At 51.0% G+C, this 27,242-nt stretch overlaps 1 protein-coding gene across 1 annotated transcript in view; it reads left to right on the forward strand.

The window, feature by feature from the left end:
• The first annotated feature begins 1,235 nt into the window (after positions 1 to 1,235).
• Positions 1,236 to 27,242, forward strand: part of LOC147112451 (potassium channel subfamily K member 1-like) — a 57,535-nt gene continuing 31,528 nt past the window's right edge. Inside the window, exon 1 of the mRNA XM_085996726.1 lies at positions 1,236 to 1,775. Within this exon, the coding sequence (XP_085852852.1) occupies positions 1,418 to 1,775 (358 nt within the window). The 5' untranslated portion in view covers positions 1,236 to 1,417. The remainder of the gene's footprint in view (positions 1,776 to 27,242) is intronic.

Raw genomic sequence — 27,242 nt, forward strand, 5'->3', positions numbered from 1 at the left:
CTAGGGGGCATAATCTTAAAATAAGGGGCTGCTCTTTCAAAACTGAGATGAGGAGAAACTTCTTCACTCAGAGGGTGGTAGGTTTGTGGAATTTGCTGCCCCAGAAAGCTGTGGAAGCTACATCATTAAATAAATTTAAAACAGAAATAGATAGTTTCCTAGAAGTAAAGGGAATTAAGGGTTACGGGGAGCGGGCAGGAAATTGGACATGAGTCTAGGTTCGGAATGGTCATGGCCCTGTGGGTAGTGGAGTGGGCCCAGGGGCCGTGTAGCCTGGTTCTGCTCCTACTGTGTTCTAATTATGTGTTAGATTTCAGGAGATGGTTTTATTCCTGTTCCTGGCTGGGGTGGAGATCGCCTTTACAGAAGGTAAGTACTGTAGAAAATATATGGACAGAGTGATCTCCTGGAAGAATTTCAATCGCCTAGATGGGTCGGAGAGGAATCTCCCAGATTTTTTTCTCCCAAATTGCCCATTGGGTCTTTATCTGGTTTTTCGCCTCTCCCGGGAGATCACATGGGTTTGGGTGGATGCAGAGTGATAGAAGATTTGAGGTTAGGATCAGATCAGCCATGATCTTATTGAATGGTGGAGCAGGCTCGAGGGGCCGATTGGCCTACTCCTGCTCCTATTTCTTATGTTCTTATGTTGGGACACAGATTTAAGGTTTTGAGCAAGAGATACAGGGGGGATGCGAGGAAAAACTTTTTTACGCAGCGAGTGGTCATGACCTGGAAATCGCTGCCGACAGAAGTGGTGGAAGCGGAGACACTCAATGCAAGACTGGATAGGCACGAGGGAAATAAACTTGCAGGGCTACCGGGATAGAGCGGGGAATGGGACTGGCTGGATTGCTCTACAGAGAGCCGGCACTGACTCGATGGACCGAATGGCCTCCTTCTGTGCCGTTCTGACTATGATTCTAAGTGGTTCAAACTCGTTTAGCATCTGTTCTGAAGCATTGACGGGTGTAAAGACAGCGACAACAGTGGGTTTCTCAACTCACTCCAAGGGCAACTCAGAATTGAAAGCTGGAATGAGATTAAAATTTGGAGGTGGATGAATTCCTACCAACCTGAATCTTTGTATTCCGAAACCTCCCACTGCCTCCGAGGCGTGAGGTTCAAATGAATGGAGCATTGAGAGGAAGGGGTGGAGAGTCGAGTGTGTGTCATGTTTGCACCTTATTGGCTTTCATGCTCATGGTTTCTATTTACCTGAAGACGTCAGAGGCGGCTGCCACATCCCCTGCTCTCTGATGCGGAAGGGAGGTGGAGGAGGACGATCAATTGGTAGGTCTACAGATCAGAGTCACCAGCCTAGAGCAACACTGGTAACTGCAGACCAGCCTAGATCCTGCCTCCCACCAACCCGTTTGTCCCGTTCCTCAGCTGCGTGTAGCGGGCAGGCGGCGAGATGTTACAGTCTCTGGGCACCACCAACTCTTGCCTCCGCTTGCTGCAGAAGAACAGGTCCAGCTGCTACTTCACCTTCTTGGTTCTCGCCTACCTGCTCTACCTGACCTTCGGCGCCCTGGTCTTCTCCTCGGTGGAGCTGCCTTACGAGGACAACCTGCGCCGGGACCTGAGAAAGCTCAAGAGACAGTTCCTGCAGGAGAACCCGTGCTTGGCCCCGGACACCCTGGAGCGCTTCCTTTCCCGGGTGCTGGAGGCCAACAATTACGGAGTTTCGGTGTTGAACAACAGCACCGGCAAGTGGAACTGGGACTTCACCTCGTCACTCTTTTTCGCCGCCACCGTCCTCACCACCACAGGTAAGGGGAGAGAGAGAGAGACTCTCAGCGCAGGGAGGAGGAGGAGAGACTTTCAGCGCAGGGAAGAGGAGGAGGAGGAGGAGGAGGGGGAGAGAGACTCTCAGCGCAGGGAGGAGGAGGAGGAGGGGGAGAGAGACTCTCAGCGCAGGGAGGAGGAGGAGGAGGAGGGGGAGAGAGACTCTCAGCGCAGGGAGGAGGAGGAGGAGGGGGAGAGAGACTCTCAGCGCAGGGAGGAGGAGGAGGAGGAGGAGAGAGACTCAGCGCAGGGAGGAGGAGGAGGAGAGACTTTCAGCGCAGGGAAGAGGAGGAGGAGGAGGAGGAGAGAGACTCTCAGCGCAGGGAGGAGGAGGGGGAGAGAGACTCTCAGCGCAGGGAGGAGGAGGAGGAGGAGGAGGGGGAGAGAGACTCTCAGCGCAGGGAGGAGGAGGAGGAGGGGGAGAGAGACTCTCAGCGCAGGGAGGAGGAGGGGAGACTCTCAGCGCGAGGTGGAGGAGGGAGAGAGACTCTCAGCGCAGGGAGGAGGAGGAGGAGGAGGAGGGGGAGAGAGACTCTCAGCACAGGGGAGGGAGGGAGAGAGACTCTCAGCGCGAGGAGGAGGAGGGGGGAGAGACTCTCAGCGCAGGGAGGAGGAGGAGGGGGGAGAGACTCTCAGCGCAGGGAGGAGGAGGAGGGGGAGAGACTCTCAGCGCAGGGAGGAGGAGGAGGGGGAGAGACTCTCAGCGCAGGGAGGAGGAGGAGGGGGAGAGACTCTCAGCGCAGGGAGGAGGAGGAGGGGGAGAGACTCTCAGCGCAGGGAGGAGGAGGAGGGGGGAGAGACTCTCAGCGCAGGGAGGAGGAGGAGGGGGAGAGACTCTCAGCGCAGGGAGGAGGAGGGGAGAGAGACTCTCAGCGCAGGGAGGAGGAGGAGGAGGAGGGGGAGAGAGACTCTCAGCGCAGGGAGGAGGAGGAGGAGGGGGAGAGAGACTCTCAGCGCAGGGAGGAGGAGGGGAGACTCTCAGCGCGAGGTGGAGGAGGGAGAGAGACTCTCAGCGCAGGGAGGAGGAGGAGGAGGAGGAGGGGGAGAGAGACTCTCAGCACAGGGGAGGGAGGGAGAGAGACTCAGCGCGAGGAGGAGGAGGGGGGGAGAGACTCTCAGCGCAGGGAGGAGGAGGAGGGGGAGAGACTCTCAGCGCAGGGAGGAGGAGGAGGGGGAGAGACTCTCAGCGCAGGGAGGAGGAGGAGGGGGAGAGACTCTCAGCGCAGGGAGGAGGAGGAGGGGGAGAGACTCTCAGCGCAGGGAGGAGGAGGAGGGGGAGAGACTCTCAGCGCAGGGAGGAGGAGGAGGGGGAGAGACTCTCAGCGCAGGGAGGAGGAGGAGGGGGAGAGACTCTCAGCGCAGGGAGGAGGAGGAGGGGGAGAGACTCTCAGCGCAGGAGGAGGAGGAGGGGGAGAGACTCTCAGCGCAGGGAGAAGGAGGAGGGAGAGAGACTCTCAGCGCAGGGGAAGGAGGAGGAGGGAGAGAGACTCTCAGCGCAGGGAGGAGGAGGAGGGAGAGAGACTCTCAGCGCAGGGAGGAGGAGCAGGGGGAGAGACTCTCAGCGCAGGGAGGAGGGGGAGAGACTCTCAGCGCAGGGAGGAGGAGGAGGGGGAGAGACTCTCAGCGCAGGGAGGAGGAGGAGGGGGAGAGGCTCTCAGCGCAGGGGAGGGAGGGAGACTCTCAGCGCAGGGAGGAGGAGGGAGAGAGACTCTCAGCGCAGGGAGGAGGAGGAGGGGGAGAGACTCAGCGCAAGGGAGGGAGAGAGACTCTCAGCGCAGGGAGGAGGAGGAGGAGGAGGGGGAGAGACTCTCAGCGCAGGGGAGGGAGGGAGAGAGACTCTCAGCGCGAGGAGGAGGAGGAGGAGGAGGGGGAGAGACTCTCAGCGCAGGGGAGGGAGGGAGAGAGACTCTCAGCGCAGGGAGGAGGAGGAGAGAGACTCAGCGGAGGGGAGGGAGGGAGGGAGAGTGACTCAGCGCAGGGGAGGGAGGGAGGGAGAGTGACTCAGCGCAGGGGAGGGAGGGAGGGAGAGAGACTCAGCGCAGGGGAGGGAGGGAGGGAGAGAGACTCAGCGCAGGGGAGGGAGGGAGGGAGAGAGACTCAGCGCAGGGGAGGGAGGGAGAGAGACTCAGCGCAGGGGAGGGAGGGAGGGAGAGAGACTCAGCGCAGGGGAGGGAGGGAGACTCAGCGCAGGGGAGGGAGGGAGAGAGACTCTCAGCGCAGGGAGGAGGAGGAGGGAGGGAGACTCAGCGCAGGGGAGGGAGGGAGAGAGACTCTCAGCGCAGGGAGGAGGAGGAGGGAGAGAGACTCTCAGCGCAGGGGAGGGAGGGAGAGAGACTCTCAGCGCAGGGAGGAGGAGGAGGAGGAGGGAGAGAGACTCTCAGCGCAGGGGAGGGAGGGAGAGAGACTCTCAGCGCAGGGAGGAGGAGGAGGGGGAGAGACTCTCAGCGCAGGGGAAGGAGGGAGAGAGACTCTCAGCGCAGGGAGGAGGAGGAGGAGAGAGACTCTCAGCGGAGGGGAGGGAGGGAGACTCTCAGCGCACGGGAGGGAGGGAGAGTGACTCAGCGCAGGGGAGGGAGGGAGGGAGAGAGACTCAGCGCACGGGAGGGAGGGAGAGAGAGTGACTCAGCGCACGGGCGGGAGGGAGAGAGAGTGACTCAGCGCAGGGGAGGGAGGGAGGGAGAGAGACTCTCAGCGCAGGGGAGGGAGGGAGAGAGACTCTCAGCGCAGGGAGGAGGAGGAGGAGAGAGACTCTCAGCGCAGGGGAGGGAGGGAGACTCAGCGCAGGGGAGGGAGGGAGAGAGAGTGACTCAGCGCGAGGGAGGGAGAGTGACTCAGCGCAGGGGAGGGAGGGAGGGAGAGTGACTCAGCGCAGGGGAGGGAGGGAGGGAGAGTGACTCAGCGCAGGGGAGGGAGGGAGGGAGAGAAAGAGACTCTCAGCGCAGGGGAGGGAGGGAGGGAGACTCAGCGGGAGGGAGGGAGACTCTCAGCGCAGGGGAGGGAGGGAGGGAGAGAGACTCTCAGCGCAAGGGAGGGAGGGAGAGAGACTCTCAGCGCAGGGGAGGGAGGGAGGGAGAGAGACTCTCAGCGCAGGGGAGGGAGGTTTAGAGACTCAGCGCAGGGGAGGGAGGGAGAGAGACTCAGCGCAGGGGAGGGAGGGAGGGAGGGAGACCCTCAGTGCAGGATAAGGGAGGGGAGGGAGGGGATAGACTCCTCGCAGTGTCCTGATGCTTTCATACTTAATTCAAATTAAAACAAAATGTATCTAACCCCTAGTCTCCTATTTTTCTGTCTGTTCAAATTAATTCAATAGGATTAGATGCCGGCTATATTTTTTATATATATAGTTTACATATATACACACAAACATATACACAATATGTGTATAAAATGCAGTGCTATATAATGTGTGTGTGTATATATATATATATATATATATATATATATATATACTAATGTGTGTGTGTATAATATGTATGTATATATCAGCCAGTGATTTAATTGAAAGGGTTAATTTTGATGCCCCTTTAGATGTGCTGGGGTATGTGCGAGAGCGGACCCCTATTTCATATCCGGGGTCCATGTCCCACCCCCTCCTGGTCCCTCTCACTGTATCATTTTTTGCTCTGTATATTGGCCCATCTGCCCTTTGTGACCGCACAAGTCATGTTCAAGTGAAACCTGATCCCAGGGTCCCTGCGATGGGGTTCAGTGCTTATTTTTCTGTGTGCGGTGTGATGTTCAGTACAGTTCCTGACTTAGTTTCCAAGATGGACCATTTCTTTTCCTCTCTGCTGAAACTCACTGGAGACGCAAAAAAAATGTGTTAGTTGGCAGCACGTTTTCAATGCCCGCAGTCGGCAAAAGTGACACTTTAACCACCTCCAGCCCTACAACCCTCCCTCTCTCTGTAACCTCCTCCAGCCCTACAACCCTCCCTCTCTCTGTAACCTCCTGCAGCCCTGCAACCCTCCCTCTCTCTCTAAAACCCTCCAGCCCTACAACCCTCCCTCTCTCTGTAACCTCCTGCAGCCCTACAACCCTCCCTGTCTCGATAACTTCCTCCAGCCCTACAACCCTCCCTGTCTCTGTAACCTCCTCCAGTCCTACGACCCTCCCTCTCTCTGTAACCTCCTCCAGCCCTACAACCCTCCCTCTCTCTGTAACTTCCTCCAGCTCCACAACCCTCCCTCTCTCTGTATCCTCCAGCCCTAGAACCCTCCCTATCTTTGTAACCCCCTCCAGCCCTACAACCCTCCCTCTCTGTAACCTCCTGCAACCCAACGATCCTCCCTATCTTTGTAACCTCCTCCAGCTCTACAACCCTCCCTATCTCTAACTTCCTCCAGCCCTACAACCCTCCGAGATCTTTATAACCTCCTCCAGCCCTACAACCCTCCCTCTCTCTGTAATCTCCTCCAGCCCTACAATCCTCCCTCTCTCTTTAACCTCCTCAGGGCAGTGTCCAATGACCTTCCCTCCAACATAAGGTCGGAAATGGGGATGTTTGCTGATGACTGCACAGTGTTCAACGCCATTCACAACTCCTCAGATAATGAAGCAGTCCATACCCGCATACAACAAGACCTGGACGACATTCAGGCTTGGGCTGATAAGTGGAAGGTAACATTCGCGCCACAGAAGTGCCAGGCAATGACTATCTCCAACAAGCGAGAGTCTAACCACCTCTCCTTGACATTCAACGGTATTACCATCGCCGAATCCCCCACCATCAACATCCTGGGGTCACCATTGACCAGAAACTTAACTGGACCAGCCACATAAATACTGTGGCAACAAGAGCAGGTCAGAGGCTAGGTATTCTGTGGCAAGTGTCTCACCTCCTGACTCCCCAAAGCCTTTCCACCATCTACAAGGCATATGTAAAGAGTGTGATGGAATACTCTCCACTTGCCTGGATGAGTGCAGCTCCAACAACACTCAAGGAGCTCGACACCATCAAGGACAAAACAGCCCAATTGATTGGTGCCCCATCCACCACCTTAAATATTCACTCCCTCCACCACCGGCGTACCGTGGCTGCAGTTTGTACCATCTACAGGATGCACTGCAGCAACTTGCCAAGGCTTCTTCGGCAGCACCTCCCAAACCCGCGACCTCTTCCAACTAGAAGGACAAGGTCAGCAGGCGCATGGGAGCACCACCACCTCCAAGTTCCCCTCCAAGTCACACCATCCTGACTTAGAAGTATATCGCCGATCCTTCATCGTCACTGGGTCAAAATCCTGGAACTCCCTCCCTACCAGCACTGTGGGAGTACCTTCACCACACGGACTGCAGTGGTTCAAGAAGGCAGCTCACCACCACCTTCTCGAGGGCAATTAGGGATGGGCAATAAATGCTGTCCTTGCTAGTGACACCCACATCCCATAAATGAATAAAAAATAAAAAGCCCTCAACCCTCCTTATCTCTAACTTCCTCCAGCCCTGCAACCCTCTGAGATCTCTACACTCCCCCAATTCTGACCTCTTGCGTATCCCCCACTTCCTTTGCCCCACCAGCTGCCGATGCCCTAAACTCTGGAATCCCCTCCCTAAACCTCTCTACCTCTCTCTCTCTCTCTTTACATCTTTACCCAGAGAACAGTGAAAATGTGGAACTCGCTACCACAAGGAGTAGTTGATGCATTTAAGGGGAAGCTAGATAAACACATGAGGGAGAAAGGAATATGCTGATACAAAATATTACAAAGTATTTACAGCACAGTATTTATCAGAGATGGTTAGATGAAGTCAATAGAGTGGGAGCGAGCTCGTGTGGTGCATAAACACTGACAGACCTGTTGGGCTAATTGGCCTGCTTCTGTGCTGTAAATTCTATGTAACATGTAATTCTCCTCCTTTTAAGTTGCTCCTTAAAACCTCCCTCTTTGACCAAGTTTTTGGTCACCTGTTCTAATACCTCATGTGGCTCGGTGTCAAATTTTGTCTGATATCGTCCTGTGAAGCGCCTCGGGACGTCTTGCTATGTTAAAGGCGCTGTATAAAACCAAGTTGTTGTTGTTGTGCTCTAGGCCTGGCCTAGCCGATCAATCCAACCCAAGTGACGGGTGGCCTCTCCCGGGGCCTCCGTTTAGCCATCTGCGACACCAACTCCTTGGTTAAACAGAAAGCTGAGATTGGCTAGGGGTTGCCAATCCTGCAGGGTTGCCCTGGAGTCTCCAGGCATTAAAGATGAATCTCCCGGACACACTGCTGGTAGAAAAATCATTGGGGCATTAAAAAATTGTATTTAAAAAAAAATGTTCTTTGTACATTTTTGTTTTCATGTTTTAAAAATATCGGACGTCGGGGCGGAAGGCTGTTTGACTGACAGTTAAGAATCACCCAATGGGGTAATGATGAGTCTATTCGCTTTCTGATTGGCTGTGGGAAGGCGGTGCACAGTGAGGAAGAACATGTTGGATGGTGAGAGTGAGGGGGCGGGGCAGTTGGAGACAGGAGGCCATGTGATGAATCCTCCAGGAATACGTCTGACCAGAGTTGGCAACCCTAAGATCGGGCACTGCCTGCCCCAGAAGCCGACAGGTGTCCTTCCCTCTCAAGACACATGGTTCAGTCGGTTACCAAGCAACGGCAGCGCAGTGGAGTAGCGGACTCGGAGTACGCAGGGAGCAAGTTTCCAGTGGCTCTCCCACCCAAGCTCAGACTGGCTCTCATCCTGGCATGAGTTCAAAGACCCAAGCAGTTGACTAAATCCTCTGTAATTTGATTTGGGAGATTAAAGTTTGCAGGAGTTAAGGGAAGTTGCCTCATGCAGTCATCCCTGCAAAAACCTGATCAGCATAATGACTGGCAGGGATTTGTGTCTGTTCTGGAACATTCTGCGATTCTATACCCATTTGATTCAGGACACCGTATTGATACAGCGGACAATAGATAGAAAACAATTGGAGACGACAAGGAGACAACCACAGCAGAATGATACCGGGGCTTGAAGGGTTAAATCAGAATGATACGGGGACTAAAGGGTTAAATTATGAGAACAGATTGCATAGACTAGGCTTGTATTCTCTAGAATATAGAAAATTAAGGGGTGATCTAATCGAGGTGTTAAAGATGATTGAAGGAGTTGCTCGGGTAGAGAGAGAGAATCTATTTCCTCTGGTGGGGGAGTCCAGAACAAGGGGGCATAACCTTAAAATTAGAGCTGGGCCGTTCAGGGGTGATGTCAGGAAACACTTCTTCACACAAAGGCTAGTGGAAATCTGGAAAACGCTCCCCCAGAAAGCTGTTGTGGCTGGGGGTCAATTGAAACTTTCAAAATTGAGATTGATAGTTTTTTTGTTAGGTAAGGGTATTAAGGGTTACAGAACCAAGGTGAGTAGATGGAGTCAAGATACAGATCAGCACTGATCTCATTGAATGGCGGAACATGCTCATGGGGCTGAATGACCTCCTCCTGTCCCAATGTTCCAATGAATTCACACTGGCAAGAGTACAAAAACCCAAGTGATGACATTGAATGGAATGGCACTGGTAAATTGTGGATCGGCAGAGATTGCCGGTTTAAAAACCCAAGCGATTCACTGATGTCCTTCAGGGAAGTGAGGCTGCCCACTTATCTGGATTTCCTGCAACTCCAGCCCTACACCACATGGTTGACTCTTAATGCCTCTTGGGGAGGCTAGCAAGACAGTGCGGCCCTGACGGGCTCGCCCACATTCCGAGTTCAAATATATTTGATAAAATTGTAGTGTGGGAACGATGAGGCCCCTGGCCTGGCTCTGATTGTTGGCCCACCTCAAGAGAAAGAAAGAAATGCATTTCTATGGTGCCTTTCAGGACATCCCAAAGCACTTTACAGCCAATGAAGTACTTTTTGAAGTGGAGTCCCTGTTGTAATGTAGGAAACGCAGCAGCCAATTTGTGCACAATTTGATCCCACAAACAGCAAAGTGATAATGACCAGATAATCTGATTTTTAGTGATGTTGATTTGAGGGATAAATATTGGCCAGGACACTGGGGAGAACTCCCCTGCACTAATTCAAAATAGTGCCATGGGATCTTTTATATCCACCTGAGCGGACTGATGGGTTAACGTCTCATCCGAAAGGTTTACAGTTTACAAGAGGTGTCACCGAGGAGGCAGAAACCTTCCTGTTACCAGACAAAAGCAAAACTGCCAACATCTCTCCCCTTCCATCACCCTCCCTCCCCTCTTGCTGGAATACATCAGCCCACCAGCCCCTCACCCAAGTGACCCTTCTCCATGTGGGAGCTCAAATAATGAGCGTCGGCAGGCTACTTTTATCCAGTATCTCCTCCCATCTAACCACAGGGATGTAACCTGTAATCACATCAATGAGCTCAGGATATTCCTTCCTGTTATTCTAGAGGACATGGAACAAAGAACACCTTGCATTTATATAGCACCTTTAACGTAGTAAAACATCCCAAGGTACTTCACAGGAGCATTATCACAGAAATTTGGCACTGAGCCACATGAGATATTAGGACAGGTGACCAAAAGCTTGGTCAAAGACAGGTTTTTTAAGAAGGATCTTCAAGGAGGAAAGAGAGGTGGCGAGATTATGGGAAGGAATTCCAGAGCTTAGGGCCCAGGCAGCTGAAGGCACGGCTGCCAATGGTGAAATGATGAAAATTGGGGATGCGCAAAGAGGCCAGAATTGGAGGAACGCTGAGATCTCAGAGGGTTGTGGGGCTGGAGGAGGTTACAGAGATAAGGAGGGGTGAGGCCATGAAGGGATTTGAAAACAAGGATGAGAATTTTAAAATCGAGGCGTTGCCGGACCAGGAGCCAGTGAGCGTCAGCGAGCACAGGGGTGATGGGTGAACGGGACTTGGTGCGAGTCAGGACACGGGCAGCAGAATTTTGAATGACCTCAAGTTTACGGAGGTTGCAAGGTGGGAGACCGGCCAGGAGAGCGTTGGAATAGTCGCGTCCAGAGGTAGCAAATGTCAGAAAGCATGGAATTGTTGATGAACAGGTTTTTTGTTGGAAATGTGACGCAGTAAAGGCAGCCAAATCTGAGGTAGCAAATAAGATGAGTAACCAGTTCATCTGTTTTAGGGTGGGGAAAGGAATTTCGGCCAGGACGCCTCCCTCTTCCTCTTCAAGAAATGTCACCGGGGTGGTTTATGCCCCACCCGAACAGGCAAACTGGACCTTGGTCTGAGGTCTCATCCCAAAAGATGGCACCTCTGCCAGTGCTGCACTCCCTCAGTGCTGACCTGACAGTGCCAGCTTAGGATAAAGCAGAGCCAAACCAGACCATGTAGATTGAGCGATTCAATTACATCGACTGAAAGGAATGGAGATCGATAAAGGAGGCAGGAGGAGAACATTACACTTACAAGGTGTCAACTTGGCTCATCTCTGAGGTAGAAAGTTGAGGGTTTAAACAACCAACATCACTAAAACAGATTATTTGGTCATTATTACAGTGCTGTTTGTGGGACCTTGCTGTGTGCAAATTAGCTGCCGTGTTTCCTACATTACAACAGTGACTGCACTTCAAAAAGTACTTCATTTGCTGTAAAGCGCTTTGGGACGTCCTGAAAGTCGCGATATAAATACAAGTTCCTTCTTTAACTGTGGATTTCAGTACATCATTTAGGCTGACACCTTCAGCCTCGGTGAGTAGCTGGACTTTTTATCAGTACCCTGATAAAATGGGGATGTGTATTCAGTGTTAAGCAAATATGTTCTGCGCTAAATGGGCAAATAGAGACAAGTAGGCAGAGCATTCATTTGGTGGGGCGTGACCGTTTGCTGTATTTGGCGGGGCGTGACCGTATGCTGTATTTGGCGGGGCGTGACCGTATGCTGTATTTGGCGGGGCGTGACCGTATGCTGTATTTGGCGGGGCGTGACCGTTTGCTGTATTTGGCGGGGCGTGACCGTATGCTGTATTTGGCGGGGCGTGACCGTATGCTGTATTTGGCGGGGCGTGACCGTATGCTGTATTTGGCGGGGCGTGACCGTATGCTGTATTTGGCGGGGCGTGACCGTATGCTGTATTTGGCGGGGCGTGACCGTATGCTGTATTTGGCGGGGCGGACCGTATGCTGTATTTGGCGGGGCGTGACCGTATGCTGTATTTGGCGGGGCGGACCGTATGCTGTATTTGGCGGGGCGTGACCGTATGCTGTATTTGGCGGGGCGTGATCGTATGCTGTATTTGGCGGGGCGTGACCGTATGCTGTATTTAGCGGGGCGTGACCGTATGCTGTATTTGGCGGGGCGGACCGTATGCTGTATTTGGCGGGGCGTGACCGTATGCTGTATTTGGCGGGGCGTGACCGTATGCTGTATTTGGCGGGGCGGACCGTATGCTGTATTTGGCGGGGCGTGACTGTATGCTGTAAGTGGGCTTCTCGTCAGAAATTGTGGGTTCAAGCCCCAATCCCGGACTTGCAGCCCTGTCGCCAACTTTGTCAGACTCTCTCAGCCTGACGAAAGCCAATTCCCTGTATAGTCGCAACCCATTGAATTTCTGCCCTGCTCTTTTGCTCACTGCTTGTCTCTAGAACATGTTTGTTTAACATTGGATATATACATTATTAGGTTCTCGAGCAAAGATTACTGATAAAAGTGCCCCAGACTTCCTGGGCCATGAACTGTCTCTGCCCAAGGCACTTCAAAAATAATGACATTGCTTCTTTGGATAGGCACAGGCCAGTTTCCTAGGATCCTACAGACCTGGAGTTGTATTTGACCCTTCGTCAAGGCAGCCTACTTTCCCCTCCCTGTCTTCCATCTCTGCCAATCTGCTGCTGAAACCCTCATCCATGCTTTTTTCATCTCCAAACTTAATACAATGCTCTCTTGGCCGGCCTCCCACCTTCCACCCTCCGTAAACTTCAGCTCATCCAACACTCCGTTGCTCGTGTCCTAACTCGCACCAAGTCCCGTTCACCAATCACCCGTGTGCTTGCTGACCTACATTAGCTGCCGGTCCGGCAATGCCTCGATTTTAAAATTCTCATCCTTGCTTTCAAATCCCTCCATGGCCTCGCCCCTCCCTATCTCTGTAAACTCCTCCAGCCTTACAACCCCCTGAGATATTGGCGCTCCTCTAATTCTGACCTTTTGAGCATCCCCGATTTATAATCACTCCACCACTGGTGGCCATGCCCTAAGCTCTAGAATTCCCTCCCTAAACCTCTCAGCCTCTCTCTCCTCCTTTAAGACACTCCTTAGAACCTACCTCTTTGACCAAGCTTTGGTCACCTGCCCTGATATCTCTTTATGTGACTCGGTGTCGAGTTTTGTTTGATAATACTCCTGTGAAACACCTTGGGACGTTTTACTACGTTAAGGCCGCTATATAAATACAAGTTGTTGTTGTTGTGAGCCTGGTCTTCGCTCAATATTCACTGAATTCCATTTTTAATTTCATTAATAAAACCAATTATTAGTTCCTGATTAAAAATTAATTTTTTAAAATCAGTTAAAGTTCTTCTGACCAAAGTTCCCTCTTATTTTTTGAGTCCATTCAGCGCGAAATTTAACATTGAAAATGCTGGTCCTGGGCTGCGTGAACACAGGCCGGAATTTTTCTCTAAAAAGAAAGGTGGGTTTGGAGCGTGGGGTCAGTTAAATTGTTAAAACTAGGATTCCTGCCTCCAACCCGCCCACTTCCGGTTTTAACAGGCGGGGCGGGGGGGGGGGGCGACCAACCTGCTCCCAGGGGGCGGAATGTCAATTTAAATATTATAATGAGGCTGGAAGCCTCTTTTTGTTTCACCTCTATTTTGAATTTAACTGCATGTGGTCAGGTTTCTCACAATTCGTGAAACTAGCAGTTAAACCAAGGCGGGGACTGCTGCATCCAGGAGGTAAGTGGCTTTATACTTACCTCCTGGATCCAGGAACCCTGCCTAATGCACCCCCGCGATCAGAAACATAGAAACATAGAAGATAGGAGCAGGAGTAGGCCATTCAGCCCCTCGAGCCTGCTCCGCCATTCAATGAGATCATGGCTGATCATCCAAACTCAGTACCCTGTCCCTGCCTTCTCCCCATATCCCTTGATCCCTTTAGCCTTAAGAAATATATCTAACTCCTTCTTGAATATATTTAATGAATTGGCCTCAACTGCCTTCTGTGGTAGAGAATTCCACAGGTTCACCACTCTCTGGGTGAAGAAATTCCTCCTCATCTCAGTCCTAAATGGCTTACCCCTTCTCTTTAGACTGTGACCCCTGGTTCTGGACTCCCCCGCCATCGGGAACATCCTGCATCTAGTCTGTCTAGTCCTGTTAGAATTTTATAAGTTTCAATGAGATCCCCTCTCATTCTTCTAAACTCCAGCGAGTATAAGCCCAATCGACCCAATCTCTCTTCATACGTCATTCCTACCATCCCAGGTATCAGTCTGGTGAATCTACGCTGCACTTCTTCCATGGCAAGAACATCCTTCCTCAGATAAGGTGACCAAAACTGCACACAATACTCAAGGTGTGGTCTCACCAAGGCCCTGTACAACTGCAGCAAGACATCCTTGTTCCTGTACGCGAATCCTCTCGCTACGAAGGCCAACATACCATTTGCCTTCTTAACCGCCTGCTGCACCTGCATGCTTACCTTCAGCGACTGGTGCACAAGGACACCCAAGTCTCGTTGCACTTCCCCTTCTCCCAATCTATTGCCGTTCAGATAATAATCTGCCTTCCTGTTTTTGCCACCAAAGTGGATAACCTCGCATTTATACACATTATACTGCATCTGCCATGCATCTGCCCAATCACCCAACCTGTCCAAATCATACTGTAGTTTCTCGGCATCCTCCTCACAGCACACATGCCCACCTAGTTTTGTGTCGTCTGCAAACTTGGAGATATTACATCTAGTTCCCTTATCTAGATCATTAATATATATCTTATCGAAAGCCTTCTGAAAGTCCAAATAAACCACATCCACTGGTTCTCCCTTATCTATTCTACCAGTTACATCCTCAAAAAATTCCAGTAGATTAATCAAGCACAATTTACCTTTTGTAAATCCATGTTGACTTTGTCCAATCCTGTCACTGTTTTCCAAGTGCTCTGCTATTACATCTTTTATAATAGACTCTAGCATTTTCCCCACTACCGATGTCAGGCTTACCGGTCTATAATTCCCCGTTTTCTCTCTACCACCTTTTTTGAATAGTGGGGTAACATTAGCTACCCTCCAATCCATGGGAACTGTTCCAGAATCTATAGAATTTTGGAAGATGATCAGCAATGCATCTACAATTTCTGGGGCCACTTTCTTAAGTACCCTAGGATGTAGATTATCAGGCCCTGGGGTTTTTATCGGCCTTCAATCTCGTCAATTTCCTTAACACCCTCACGAGGCCCCTGATCCCCGCCATGAGGCCTCTTCCCCCCAATCACCGCACCGATGATGCTGAGGCCAGCCACAATCCTCTGGTGGCTGGCCCCGATCCTCTCTTTCCCCCGACCCCCTGCTGACCCGCCGATTCCCCAACCATGCCCAACCCCCCCCAACTACGATCCACGACCATGCCCATCCCCCCAACCACGACCCCCAACCATGCCCATCCCCCAACCACGATCCACGACCATGCCCATCTCCCCAACCATGATCCACGACCATGCCCATCCCCCCAACTACGATCCCCAAACATGCCCATCCCCCCAACCACGACCCCCCAACCATGCCCATCCCCCCAACCACAATCCACGACCATGCCCATCCCCCAACCACAATCCACGACCATGCCCATCCCCCCAACCACGACCCCCAACCATGCCCATCCCCCCAACCACAATCCACGACCATGCCCATCCCCAACCACAATCCACGACCATGCCCATCCCCCCAACCACGACCCCCAACCATGCCCATCCCCCCAACCACAATCCACGACCATGCCCATCCCCCAACCACAATCCACGACCATGCCCATCCCCCAACCACAATCCACGACCATGCCCATCCCCCAACCATGATCCACGACCATGCCCATCCCCCCAACCACGACCCCCAACCATGCCCATCCCCCCAACCACGACCCCCAACCATGATCCACGACCATGCCCATCCCCCCAACCATGACCCCCAACCATGCCCACCCCCCCAACCACAATCCATGACCATGCCCATCCCCCCAACCACAATCCACGACCATGCCCATCCCCCCACTACGATCCCCAAACATGCCCATCCCCCTAACCACAATCCACGACCATGCCCATCCCCCCAACCACGATCCACGACCATGCCCATCCCCCCAACCACGATCCACGACCATGCCCATCCCCCCCAACCACGATCCACGACCATGCCCATCCCCCCAACCACGACCCCCAACCATGCCCATCCCCCCAACCACGACCATGCCCATCCCCCCATCCACGATCCACGACCATGCCTATCCCCCCCATCCACGATCCACGCCTATCCCCCAACCACAATCCACGACCATGCCCATCCCCCAACCACGATCCACGACCATGCCCATCCCCCAACCACGATCCACGACCATGCCCATCCCCCTAACCACGATCCACGACCATGCCCATCCCCCCAACCACGATCCACGACCATGCCCATCCCCCCAACCACGATCCCCAAACATACCCATCCCCCAACCACAATCCCCAAACATACCCATCCCCCAACCACGATCCACGACCATGCCCATCCCCCCAACCACGATCCACGACCATGCCCATCCACGATCCACGACCATGCCCATCCCCCCAACCACGATCCCCAAACATACCCATCCCCCAACCACAATCCCCAAACATACCCATCCCCCAACCACAATCCACGACCATGCCCATCCCCCCAACCATGATCCACGACCATGCCCATCCCCCCCCCCCATCCACGATCCACAACCATGCCCATCCCCCCAACCACGATCCACGACCATGCTGACTGTGCGATTCCCTCCCCCAGACTGACCCCTCGCATCTGAGGCTTACCCGCCCGCAGCCAGCCAGCCTCTCGATCTGGCTGGCTGCGGGAGGGAATCCAAGGCCTCACATTCAAATCAGGCCCTGCTATTAAATTTGGCTAATTCAAGCCAAAGTTCCTGATCCACTCAGTCCCTCTCCCCATGCCAAGGTGTGCTCTCTCTCTCTCTCTCTGCTTTGACTGCCTCAGGCAAAGTAAACAGATATAGAGCCAATTTAAATAGCAGATTAGAAGCACTGGGCTTCATTTCTAGAGGGATAGAATTAAAAAGCAGAGAAGTTGTGTTAAACTTGTATCGAATCTTGATTCGAGCACACTTGGAGTACTGTGAACATTTCTGGTTTCTATTATAAAAAGGATATAGAGACACTGGAGAAGGTGCAAAAAAGAGTTACTTGAATGATACCTGAACTGAGAAGTTATAACTATCAGGAAAGGATGAACAGGCTGGGGCTCTTTTCTCTAGAAAAGAAAAGGCTGAGCATTGACCTGATAGAGGTGTTCAAGATTATGAAAGGGTTTGATAAGGTAGACGTAGAGAAAATGTTTCCACTTGTGGAGGAGACCAGAACATGGGGCCGTAAATAATAGATAATCACTATTAAATCCAATAAGGAATTCAAGAGAAAGTTCTTTACCCAGTGAGTGGTGAAAATGTGGAACTCGCTAACACAGGGAGTTGTTGAGGCGAATAGTATAGATGGATTTAAGGGGAAACTAGATAAGCACATGAGGGAGAAAGGAATGGAAGGATATGCTGATAGGGTGAGATGAAGAGGGGTGGGAGGAGGCTCGTGTGGAGCATAAATACCAGCACGGAGCAGTTGGGCCAAATGACTTGTACATTCGATGTAAGGTGTAGGTTCCAAGGAAATGCAGAATAAGAGTCAAAGCGAACCGAAAAGCAATAAAAAAGTTGCAAAACAAGATTAAAGAATTTTAGAATCTGGGGGAAAACACCTGCCGACACAGACAGATTCAGGGAAGGAGACACACAAACTGTCTGACAGGGATACACTGAGAGTGGGTGAGTGTCAGAGGAGGTGAAATAGAGGCTAGGGCAGGTTACAGAAAGACTCAGTACACACACACACACAGAGGCAGAGAGAGAGGTAGACAAGGAGACAGACAGAGTCAGAGAGAGATGGGGAGACAGACAGTCAGAGAGAGAGAGAGATGGAGAGACTTAATAAAAGTGAAAAGGGACACACAAGGCGAGAGCCCCTTACACATAATTTAAGTGAAACCTTTATTTCAAATCCTATTCTGTGACCCACATTTTTATTGTTGGTAAACTGGTTTCGGTTCATTCAAATGAGAACCAGTTTGAAACCACAAATACTGGTTAGCAATACTGCTGCTATTAATAGCACTTAGTAATGCAAATAGGGTCATAATTTGGAACACCCGTCACATGACTTTGTGGTTGTTCAACCATTCAGAAAATGTTCCACTTGGTGACGAGAGTCAAGTGGTGTTTGTACCGAGCGTTAAAAGAACATGACTGGTGCTGAAATAACGAAGGATAAGGCTGAAAGGGACCCTGAGCCGACACTCAACCAGGTAGAAATTAGACGAGGGAAGTGACGGAAAGCTTTGGGAACCATAGATCCAAATCACCTACTTTATTCTTTAATTGTTTTTCAGTTCGCTTTACTCCTTTGATTCTCATTCTGCATTTCCTTCGAAACTATTTAAATTGACGCTATATGTATTTACTTTGCCTAGCGGGAGGGAAGGGGAAGAGATGGAGGGGTGGGGCGGGGGAGGAGCCCTGGAATGCGTAGAGAGACTGCATGGCTCGGGAGCTTTGCGCCCATATTCCAGCCCAGCCTCATCGCTGCGCCAGTCCAAACATGTAGGCCGGAGGCCATCCTTGAATTAGGCCTCAGGCTTCACCTACACCTTCGGGTTGCCAATTGCGCCTCCACAGGCAGCTTGCCCTGCGAAAGGAATAAATTTCAGCCCCCCCGACTGTGGCCCTCTGGGTAGGTTCTGGGAGGGAGGGGTTGGATCGCGCAATGCCGGAGGGGGAGCGGTCAGGGGTTGTCAACTCTGGTTGGGCGTATTCCCAGTGGTTTCATCGTGCAACCTACTGCCTCCAACACACTCCCGCCATTGGTTGCCCGACTCGTCCATCCTCATGGCGTACGGCTAATCAGAAAGCGAACAGGCTCTTAAACACCAGATTGGATGATGCTCGACTGTCAGTCAAATGTCCTTTTGTCCCATCTCCAATACTTTTACAACAAATAAATGTTTCATGTCCCGATCACTTTTCTCCTGGGATTTTTGCTTGCAACGGTGTCCTGGAGTGAGCGAGTGGTCAATCTGTGGAACAGGTTCCCTAGGGAGATGCTGGAATTCGATAGTATTGATTCATTCGAATGCGAATTCGGTAGATTTCTTTCATAAAATAACTTTTTGGGATGCAGTATGTGAGTCATTTGAGACATGTGATGTGATCCATGCTTGGGAGGAACAGAGGACTTTGGACCTCTAGTTCCCAAAGCTCTCCGCCACTAGGGTTTTCCTCACCTCACGTCTGGGTCTGTTGTAGACTCATTGACAGAGGTTGATTGCTGTGATTAGTCAACAATCCATCGTTGTATTGAGCGGGTTAGGTTGATGTGCGGGTTAGGTTGATTGGCTATGATAAATTGACCCTTAGTGTTAGGGGGGATTAAATACGTGGGGTTATGGGGATCGGGTGGGATATGTGTCGGTGCAGGCTCGATGGGCCGAAATGGCCTCTATCTGCACTGTGGGGTTTCTGTGATTCTGTGATGGACTAGATGGACCTCGGTCTTTCTTCGTCTAGCAATTCCCATGTAGAATTGCCAGAGCTTGGAAATAAAATGAGATGATGTTGGGATGAGTTTTACTTCATGTAAGAATGACTGACTTATTTTGGATTCTACTACATTACACCACTGTGATGTGAACTGTTGATCTGTTTGTGGGTGAGTTTTAACACTTGGTTTGCTCTGTAACTTCAAAAGTAATTTTACTCTGTTTACATGATTGTTTTTAAGGTCCCTTTGTTACTAAACAAGTAAAGGCTTGCATTTCTACAGCGCCTTCATGACCTCAGGATGTCCCAGAGCACTTTACAGCCAAAGAAGTACTTTTTTGAAGTGTAGACACTGTTGTAATGTAGGAAACAAGATCCCACAAACAACAATGCTATAATGACCAGATAATCTGTTATTTTTTAGTGATCTTTGTTGAGGACACCGGGGAGAACGCCTCGCCTCTTATTTGAAATAGTTCCGTGGGATCATTTACGTCCACCTGAGAGAGCACACGGGGCCTCAGTTTAACGTCTCATCTAAAAGACGGCACCTCTGACAGTGCAGCACTCCCTCAGTGTCAGCCTGGATTATGTGTAAAAGAGTCCATGGCACTATTCAAAGAAGAGCAGGTAAGTTCTCCTCGGTGTCTTGGCCAATATTTAACCCTCAACTGACATCACTAAAACAGATTATCTGGTCATTCGGTCATGCAGTTTGTGGGGCCTTGCTATGCACAAAGTGACAGGTGCCAACATAACAAGAGTGACTGCACTTGGAAAAAATAATGAGTTTGGCAGCGAATGATTCTGGGATCCTCTGGGACAGAATAAAGTGTTCTATAAATGCAAGTTTTCTCTTTCTCTCTCCCTCTCTCATTGTGTTGGAATTAAATCTGGCATCTCATCAATATTGGCCGGGGAATTAGCTCTGTGCAGCTCCCGCTCTGGTACTGTAATGTCACCAGATGAGGGGAGGACTCCTTGTTTATGCAAGTAAATGGGGAGTCTAGCAATCTTCTGTCAAAGGTCCTTTAATGGAACGGGAGCAGCATTGAGGAAACTATCTGGCCGGTGTGTGTCTATCCCTTCTTTCTGTCTGAAAGACTGTGGGAAATCGGGGAGGGGGTGTTGAATGAGTTTAAAAATAATTCTTTGGCTCCGAAGCAGGTTGGGACATCCTAAAGATGGAATAAGGCACGATGGAAATGCAAGTTTTTTCCTTCTACAGTATATCGTTTTACCCTGATGCTTGTTGTCTTGACGACCTCAAATTCAGTCCTATTGCAGTTACTAATTCTCTAAGGCCCCTAGACTGTGACACGATGAATGATTGTGGCAACGCTTGAAGAAGTAGGCCAAGGTGAGAATTAGCCCCTCCTATGGGGCAGAGCTCTGTGGGTTTGGAGCTGAAAATAGCCAAATATTACAGGCCGCTGTTTTGAGCTGCTAAAAATTAGTGACTTGGCCTATTTCAATCTGTGTGTGGCAAATTACTTGCTCAAACTGAGTTGACCTCGGCAAGTTTGTTAGGTGACCTAAAAACATACATTTCTATAGTGCCTGCCACAACCTCCAGATGTCCCAAAGTGCTTTACAGCCAATGAAGTACTTCTTTCGAAGTGTAGTCACTGTTGTAATGCAGGAAACACGGCAGGCAGTTTGCGCACAGTAAGCTCCCACAAACAGCAGTGTGATAAATGACCAGATAATCTGCTTTTTTACTGATGTTGGTTGTGGGATAAGTATTGGCCCCAAGACACCGGGGAGAACTTCCCTGCTCCTCTTCGAAATAGTTGCCGTGGGATCTTTTACGACCACCTGAGAGGGCAGGCAGGGCTCAATTTAACGTCTTATCCGAAAGACAGCACCTCCAACAGTGCAGCACTCCCTCAGTACTGTACCGGAGTGTCAGTCTGGATTATGTGTTCAATTCTCTGGAGTGGGACTTGAACCCATGACCTTCTGACTCCAAGGTAAGAGTGCGATCTTAATGAGGTAGAAAGTGCCCCATGAAACCTGTGGCTATAAGAACTAGTTCTCTATTGGCCTAGTTTAATGTTGCAGATTCTGTGGATCATGAGTATTTAGGGTGCGACAAGCAAATTGTGATCAACAGACTTGACCTAATTCTGCCAAGGTTTAATATTTCTTTTCTTTATTTGCCTGTCAGACTATGTCGGATATTCGTACTCTCTTACCTACAGCCAGCAGCTCATTCCCATCAACGGTTTCTGAGCTGCTGGATGTGTTCTATTTCTGACTACAGGCTCTGCAGTCACATGCTGGGGCAGTGCATGGTGTCGCATTGTGAAAGGACACGAGGGCGTGACCAAACGGCCCACACAGCAAGATCCCAATTTTCATCCAGAGAGGGTAGAGAAAGGGAGGGAGGAGGATGGTGCTGAATAATGGGTCAGCAACCCCCCACTCCACAGTAAAGGAGAGAAATGGGGTAATAGTGGGGAGGGAATGGGTTGTGGTATGAGGGAGTGAGGGAGGGAGAGACTGACTGAAGGAGGAAGAGAGAGAGAAAGGAGAGATGAGGGAGAGACTGATTGCGGGAGTGAGTGAGGGAAGGAGAGGCTGAGTGAGGAAGGGAGAGAGACACTAAGGGAATAAGGGAGAGACTGAGCCTGTCCCCCTTATTTCTTGCCCCCAGCTCCCCTGTGTCCTGTGATTTTTTCAGTGTGTTCTCACACTGAGGAGCGTTCAGTCATGCTGAGCATTCCGAGCTATCAAGCTTTTGAGGAGTGGGTGGGTGAGGGGGAGGGAGAGGGGGTGACAGTCAGAGAGTCATTCACAGGGCACTGTGACCAAAGAAAAATGCAGCATCAGGCCAGAGCCAGACTGGCTGCATTTCAAAAGTGATTTGTAAATGACATTGTAAAGGTCTTTTGTGGGTTTTTTGGCTGCTATGAGGCAGGGTAGGAGGAGACGCTGCTGTACTTTTCACAGACTGAAAGGCACATTCTGATACCGCTGACCAATCAGTTTTCCCTCCCTACACCATTTGCCCTTTTATAACGGACGATTAGAAAGACTTAACTATTCCAACGCTCTCCTGACCAACCTCCCACCTTGCACCCTTCGTAAACTTCAGCTCATCCAAAACTCTGCTGCCCGCATTCTAACTCTCACTGAGTCCTGTTCACCCATCACCAATATTCCCTGTAATTTTTGGGGGGCTGTGTGGCCCCTTGAACTGGCCGCGCGGCTCCTTTAACGGCCTGCGCAGCCCATTCAAGATTCTGCGCATGCGCGGTTTTTCAATTTAAAGGCCGGTGAACCAGTTGCTCGGGACCCTAAAAGTTTGGAACTCTCTTCCGCAAATGACAATTGCTGCTCGATCAATTGTTAATTTTAAATCGGACATTGATAGCTTTTTGCTAACTAAAGGTATTAAGGGATATGAGCCAAAGGCGGGTATACGGAGTTAGGTCCCAGATCAGCCATGATGTAGTTGAATAGCGGAACAGGCTCGAGGGGTTCAAGCCCCATCCTGTTCCTATGAACATTGCACGGCCGCGCAGTTTAAAGAGAACATTGCCCATCACCACTGTGCTCACATTGGCTCCCGATCCAGCAATGCCTCAATTTTAACATTCTCATCCTTGTGTTCAAATCTCTCCATGGCCTCGCCCCTCCCTATCTCTGTAATCTCCTCCAGCCCTGCAACCTTCCGAGATCTCTGTGCTCCTCTAACTCTGGCCTCTTGCACATCCCCGATTTCCGTCATTCACCCATTGGCGGCCGTGCCTTGAGCTGCCAAGGCCCTAAGCTCTGGAATTCCCTCTCTACCTCTCTTCCCTCCTTTAAGACGCTCCTTAAAACCTACCTTTTCGACCAAGCTTTTGGTCACCTGTCCTAATATCTCTTTATCAAATTTTGTTTGATTACGCTCCAGTGAAGCACCTTTGGATGTTTTACTATGTTAAAGGCGCTATATAAATGCAAGGTATTGTTGCCTTCTTGTAAGAACCTCCTTTTTAAAGTTGAAACTCGTTAAAGTTCCTTATCATCACCAGTTGAGTATTACAGATCTCCAGCTACTCTCCTCCACCTTAAGGCAGGGGATCCAACCCTGCTGTTGGGTTGGACCCCTCCTCGTGTCACATGTCAACCGTGGCTCAGTGGGTAGCACCAAGAGTCAGAAGGTCGTGGGTTCAAGTCCCACTCCAGAGACTTGAGCACAAAATCTAGGCTGACACTCCACTGGAGTACTGAGGAAGTGCCGTCTTTCAGTTGAGACGTTAAACCGAGGCCCCGGCTACTCTCTCAGGTGGACGTAAAAGATCCCATGGCATTATTTCGAAGAAGAGCAGGGGAGTTCTTCCCGGTGTCCTGGCCAATATTTATCCCTCAATAAACATCACTAAAACAGATGAGCTGGTCATTTAGCTCGTTACTGTTTGCTGTGCGCAAATTGGCTGCATTACAACAGTGACTACGATTCAAAAGTACTTCATTGGCTGGAAAGCGCTTTCGGACGCCCTGAGGTCGTGAAAGGCGCTATAGAAATGCAAGTCCTTTGCATACACATACACACGCGTGCACACACATACGCATACACACGCACACATACCCATAGAGACATGCGCACACACACATACACATGCACGCATACACACGTGCACACACGTATGTGCACACACACGTACCCAAACAGACACACATACACACGTAACTATACACAGGCACACACGTACGTATATACGCACACGCACCCATACACACGCGCACACGTATGCGCATACACACGCACGTATGCATACACGTATGGATATAAGTGCACACGTGCCCATATGCGCGCACACATGTACGTGCACACGTACGCATACACGCGCGTACACACTCACACCTGCGCGCGCACGTACGCAAACGCGCGCGCATCTGCGCACACACGTACCCATACGCGCGCACACGTACCCACACAGACGCACATGTGCACACGTACGCATACACATGCATGCACACGTACGCATACAAGCGCGCACACGTATGCATACACATGCGCACACACATACACGTGCATGTACGCATACCCATACACGCGCGCACACGTATGTGCACACATGCGTACCCATACACACAGTAGCCATACACACACGCGCGCACACACGAAGCATACATATGCGCGCACATATGCGCACACACATGTACCCATACACACGTACGTGCGCACACACGTATGCACACACGTACCCATAAACACACACATACACGCACGCGGCACACATGTACCCATACACGCGTGCGCACACATATGCACACATGTACCCATGCACACACAGGCGCACACACACGTACCCATACACAAATGTGTGTGCACATGTACCCATACACGTATGCGCTCAAACACACGTGCACACACACATACCCATACACACACATGCACACACCTACGCATACACAGGCGCACACACGTACACATACACAAGCGCACACGTACCCATACATGCACACACACGTAAACATACGCACACAAATATACACATGTATGCATCCACGCGCACAGATGTAAGCATATATACACACACACATGTACCCATACACACATGTGCGCGTGTATGCGTACACATGTATGCGCATACACATGTACCCATACACACGCACGTACGCATACACATGCACACATACTGATACAAGCGCACGTACGCATACACGCACATACACATCTACGCACACACACGTACCCACAGACACACACACGTATGCATACACACGTGCGCACGCGTACGCTTACATGTGCACACACGTGCACATACACGCATCTGCACATACACATGCACACACATGTACCCATACAGACACATGCCCACACACACAGGTGCATACACATGTATGCATACACACGCGCACGCACGTATGTGCACACATACCCATACACACACACATATATATATGTGCACACATGTATGCACACACACCATCCCATACACACACACAAACAGGCACACACACACGTATGCGCACACATGTACCCATTAACACGCGCACACGCACGCACATATGCGCACACACGTACGCATACACGTGGCACACATGCACACGCGTACCAAGACACGCGCGCACACATACCCATACACGTGCACACATGTATGCATATGCAGGCGCACACACGGGCACATGCAGGCACACACACAGGCACATACACAAGTGCACACGCACCCATACATGCACATACATGTAAGCATGCACACATATACCTATACACACACGCGCATACACATGCAAACGCATGTACCCATACACGCACATGTACGCATACACGCGCACACACGTAAGCATACACGCCCGCACATGCACCCATACACACACACGTAAGCATACACATGTACCCATATACACACACACGTACGCATACACACGCGCATGCGCGCGCACATGTAAGCATACACGCGGATGCACACGTGCGCACACACATGCATACCCTTACACACACACACATACACACACACACACACACACACACGTACGCATACACACGTGCGCACACGTATGCACACACACGTACACATACACATGCGCATGCACACACACACCGGTGTGCATAGAAACACCCGCACATACACATACAGGCGCACACATACGCATACACGCGCGTACACCTATACGCACACACACAGGTACCCATACACGCGCAGACACACGTACCCACACACACGCGCGCACACATATGCATAGGCGCACATGCACACGTACGCATACACACGTGTGCACATGTACGCACACACGTACCCATACACACGTGCACACACGTACGTGCACACGTATGCACGCACACCATCCCATTCACAGGCGCACACATGTATGCATACACATGCGCGCACACGTACGCACACATACACGCGCGCACATATGCACACACACTCGTACTCATACACACACACAAACAGGTGCACACGCATGTACGCATACACACGCAAACACATAGGCGAACACACACGTACCCATACACACACATGCACACACACAAGTACACATACACGCGGCACACATATGCGCACACACGTACCCATACACATGTGCGCATACACATGTGCACACACACATACCCATGCACACGCACGTACGCATACGTAGGCGCACACACGTACACATACACAAGTGCACACACGTACCCATACATGCCCACACACGTAAACATACACACATGCACACACACATACCCATGCGCACACGTGCATACACGCACACACACATGTACCCATACACATGCGCGCACACACGTATGCGCACGCACATACACACATCCGCATACACACGTGCACACATGTACCCATACACACACACGCACACGTGCGCGCACACGTACACATACACGCCTGCACACATACATGTACACATACACATGCGCACATACGCATAGTAAAGCGCGCACGAATGTATACAGGCGCACACACATACACACGTACACATACACACACGCACATGCACACACGTATGCGTGCACACATGCACACGTACCCATACACGCACACGTACACACGTGCACAAATGTACCCATACACACACGTACACACACACGTACGCATACGCAGTCGCACACACACATGCAAGCGTGTACACACATACGCATACACGGGCACACATATGCGCACACACACGTATGCACATACACACATTCATACACATGCGCACACATGCATACATGCGTGCACATCACATACACACGCACATGTAGACATACACACGTATGGGCGCACACCTACGTGCACACTCCTATACCTATACA

This window comes from Somniosus microcephalus, chromosome 9 (genome assembly GCF_052327205.1).
Source record: "Somniosus microcephalus isolate GS21.2 chromosome 9, FLI_Smic_1.0, whole genome shotgun sequence".
NCBI classification, from domain to species: Eukaryota; Metazoa; Chordata; class Chondrichthyes; order Squaliformes; family Somniosidae; genus Somniosus; species Somniosus microcephalus.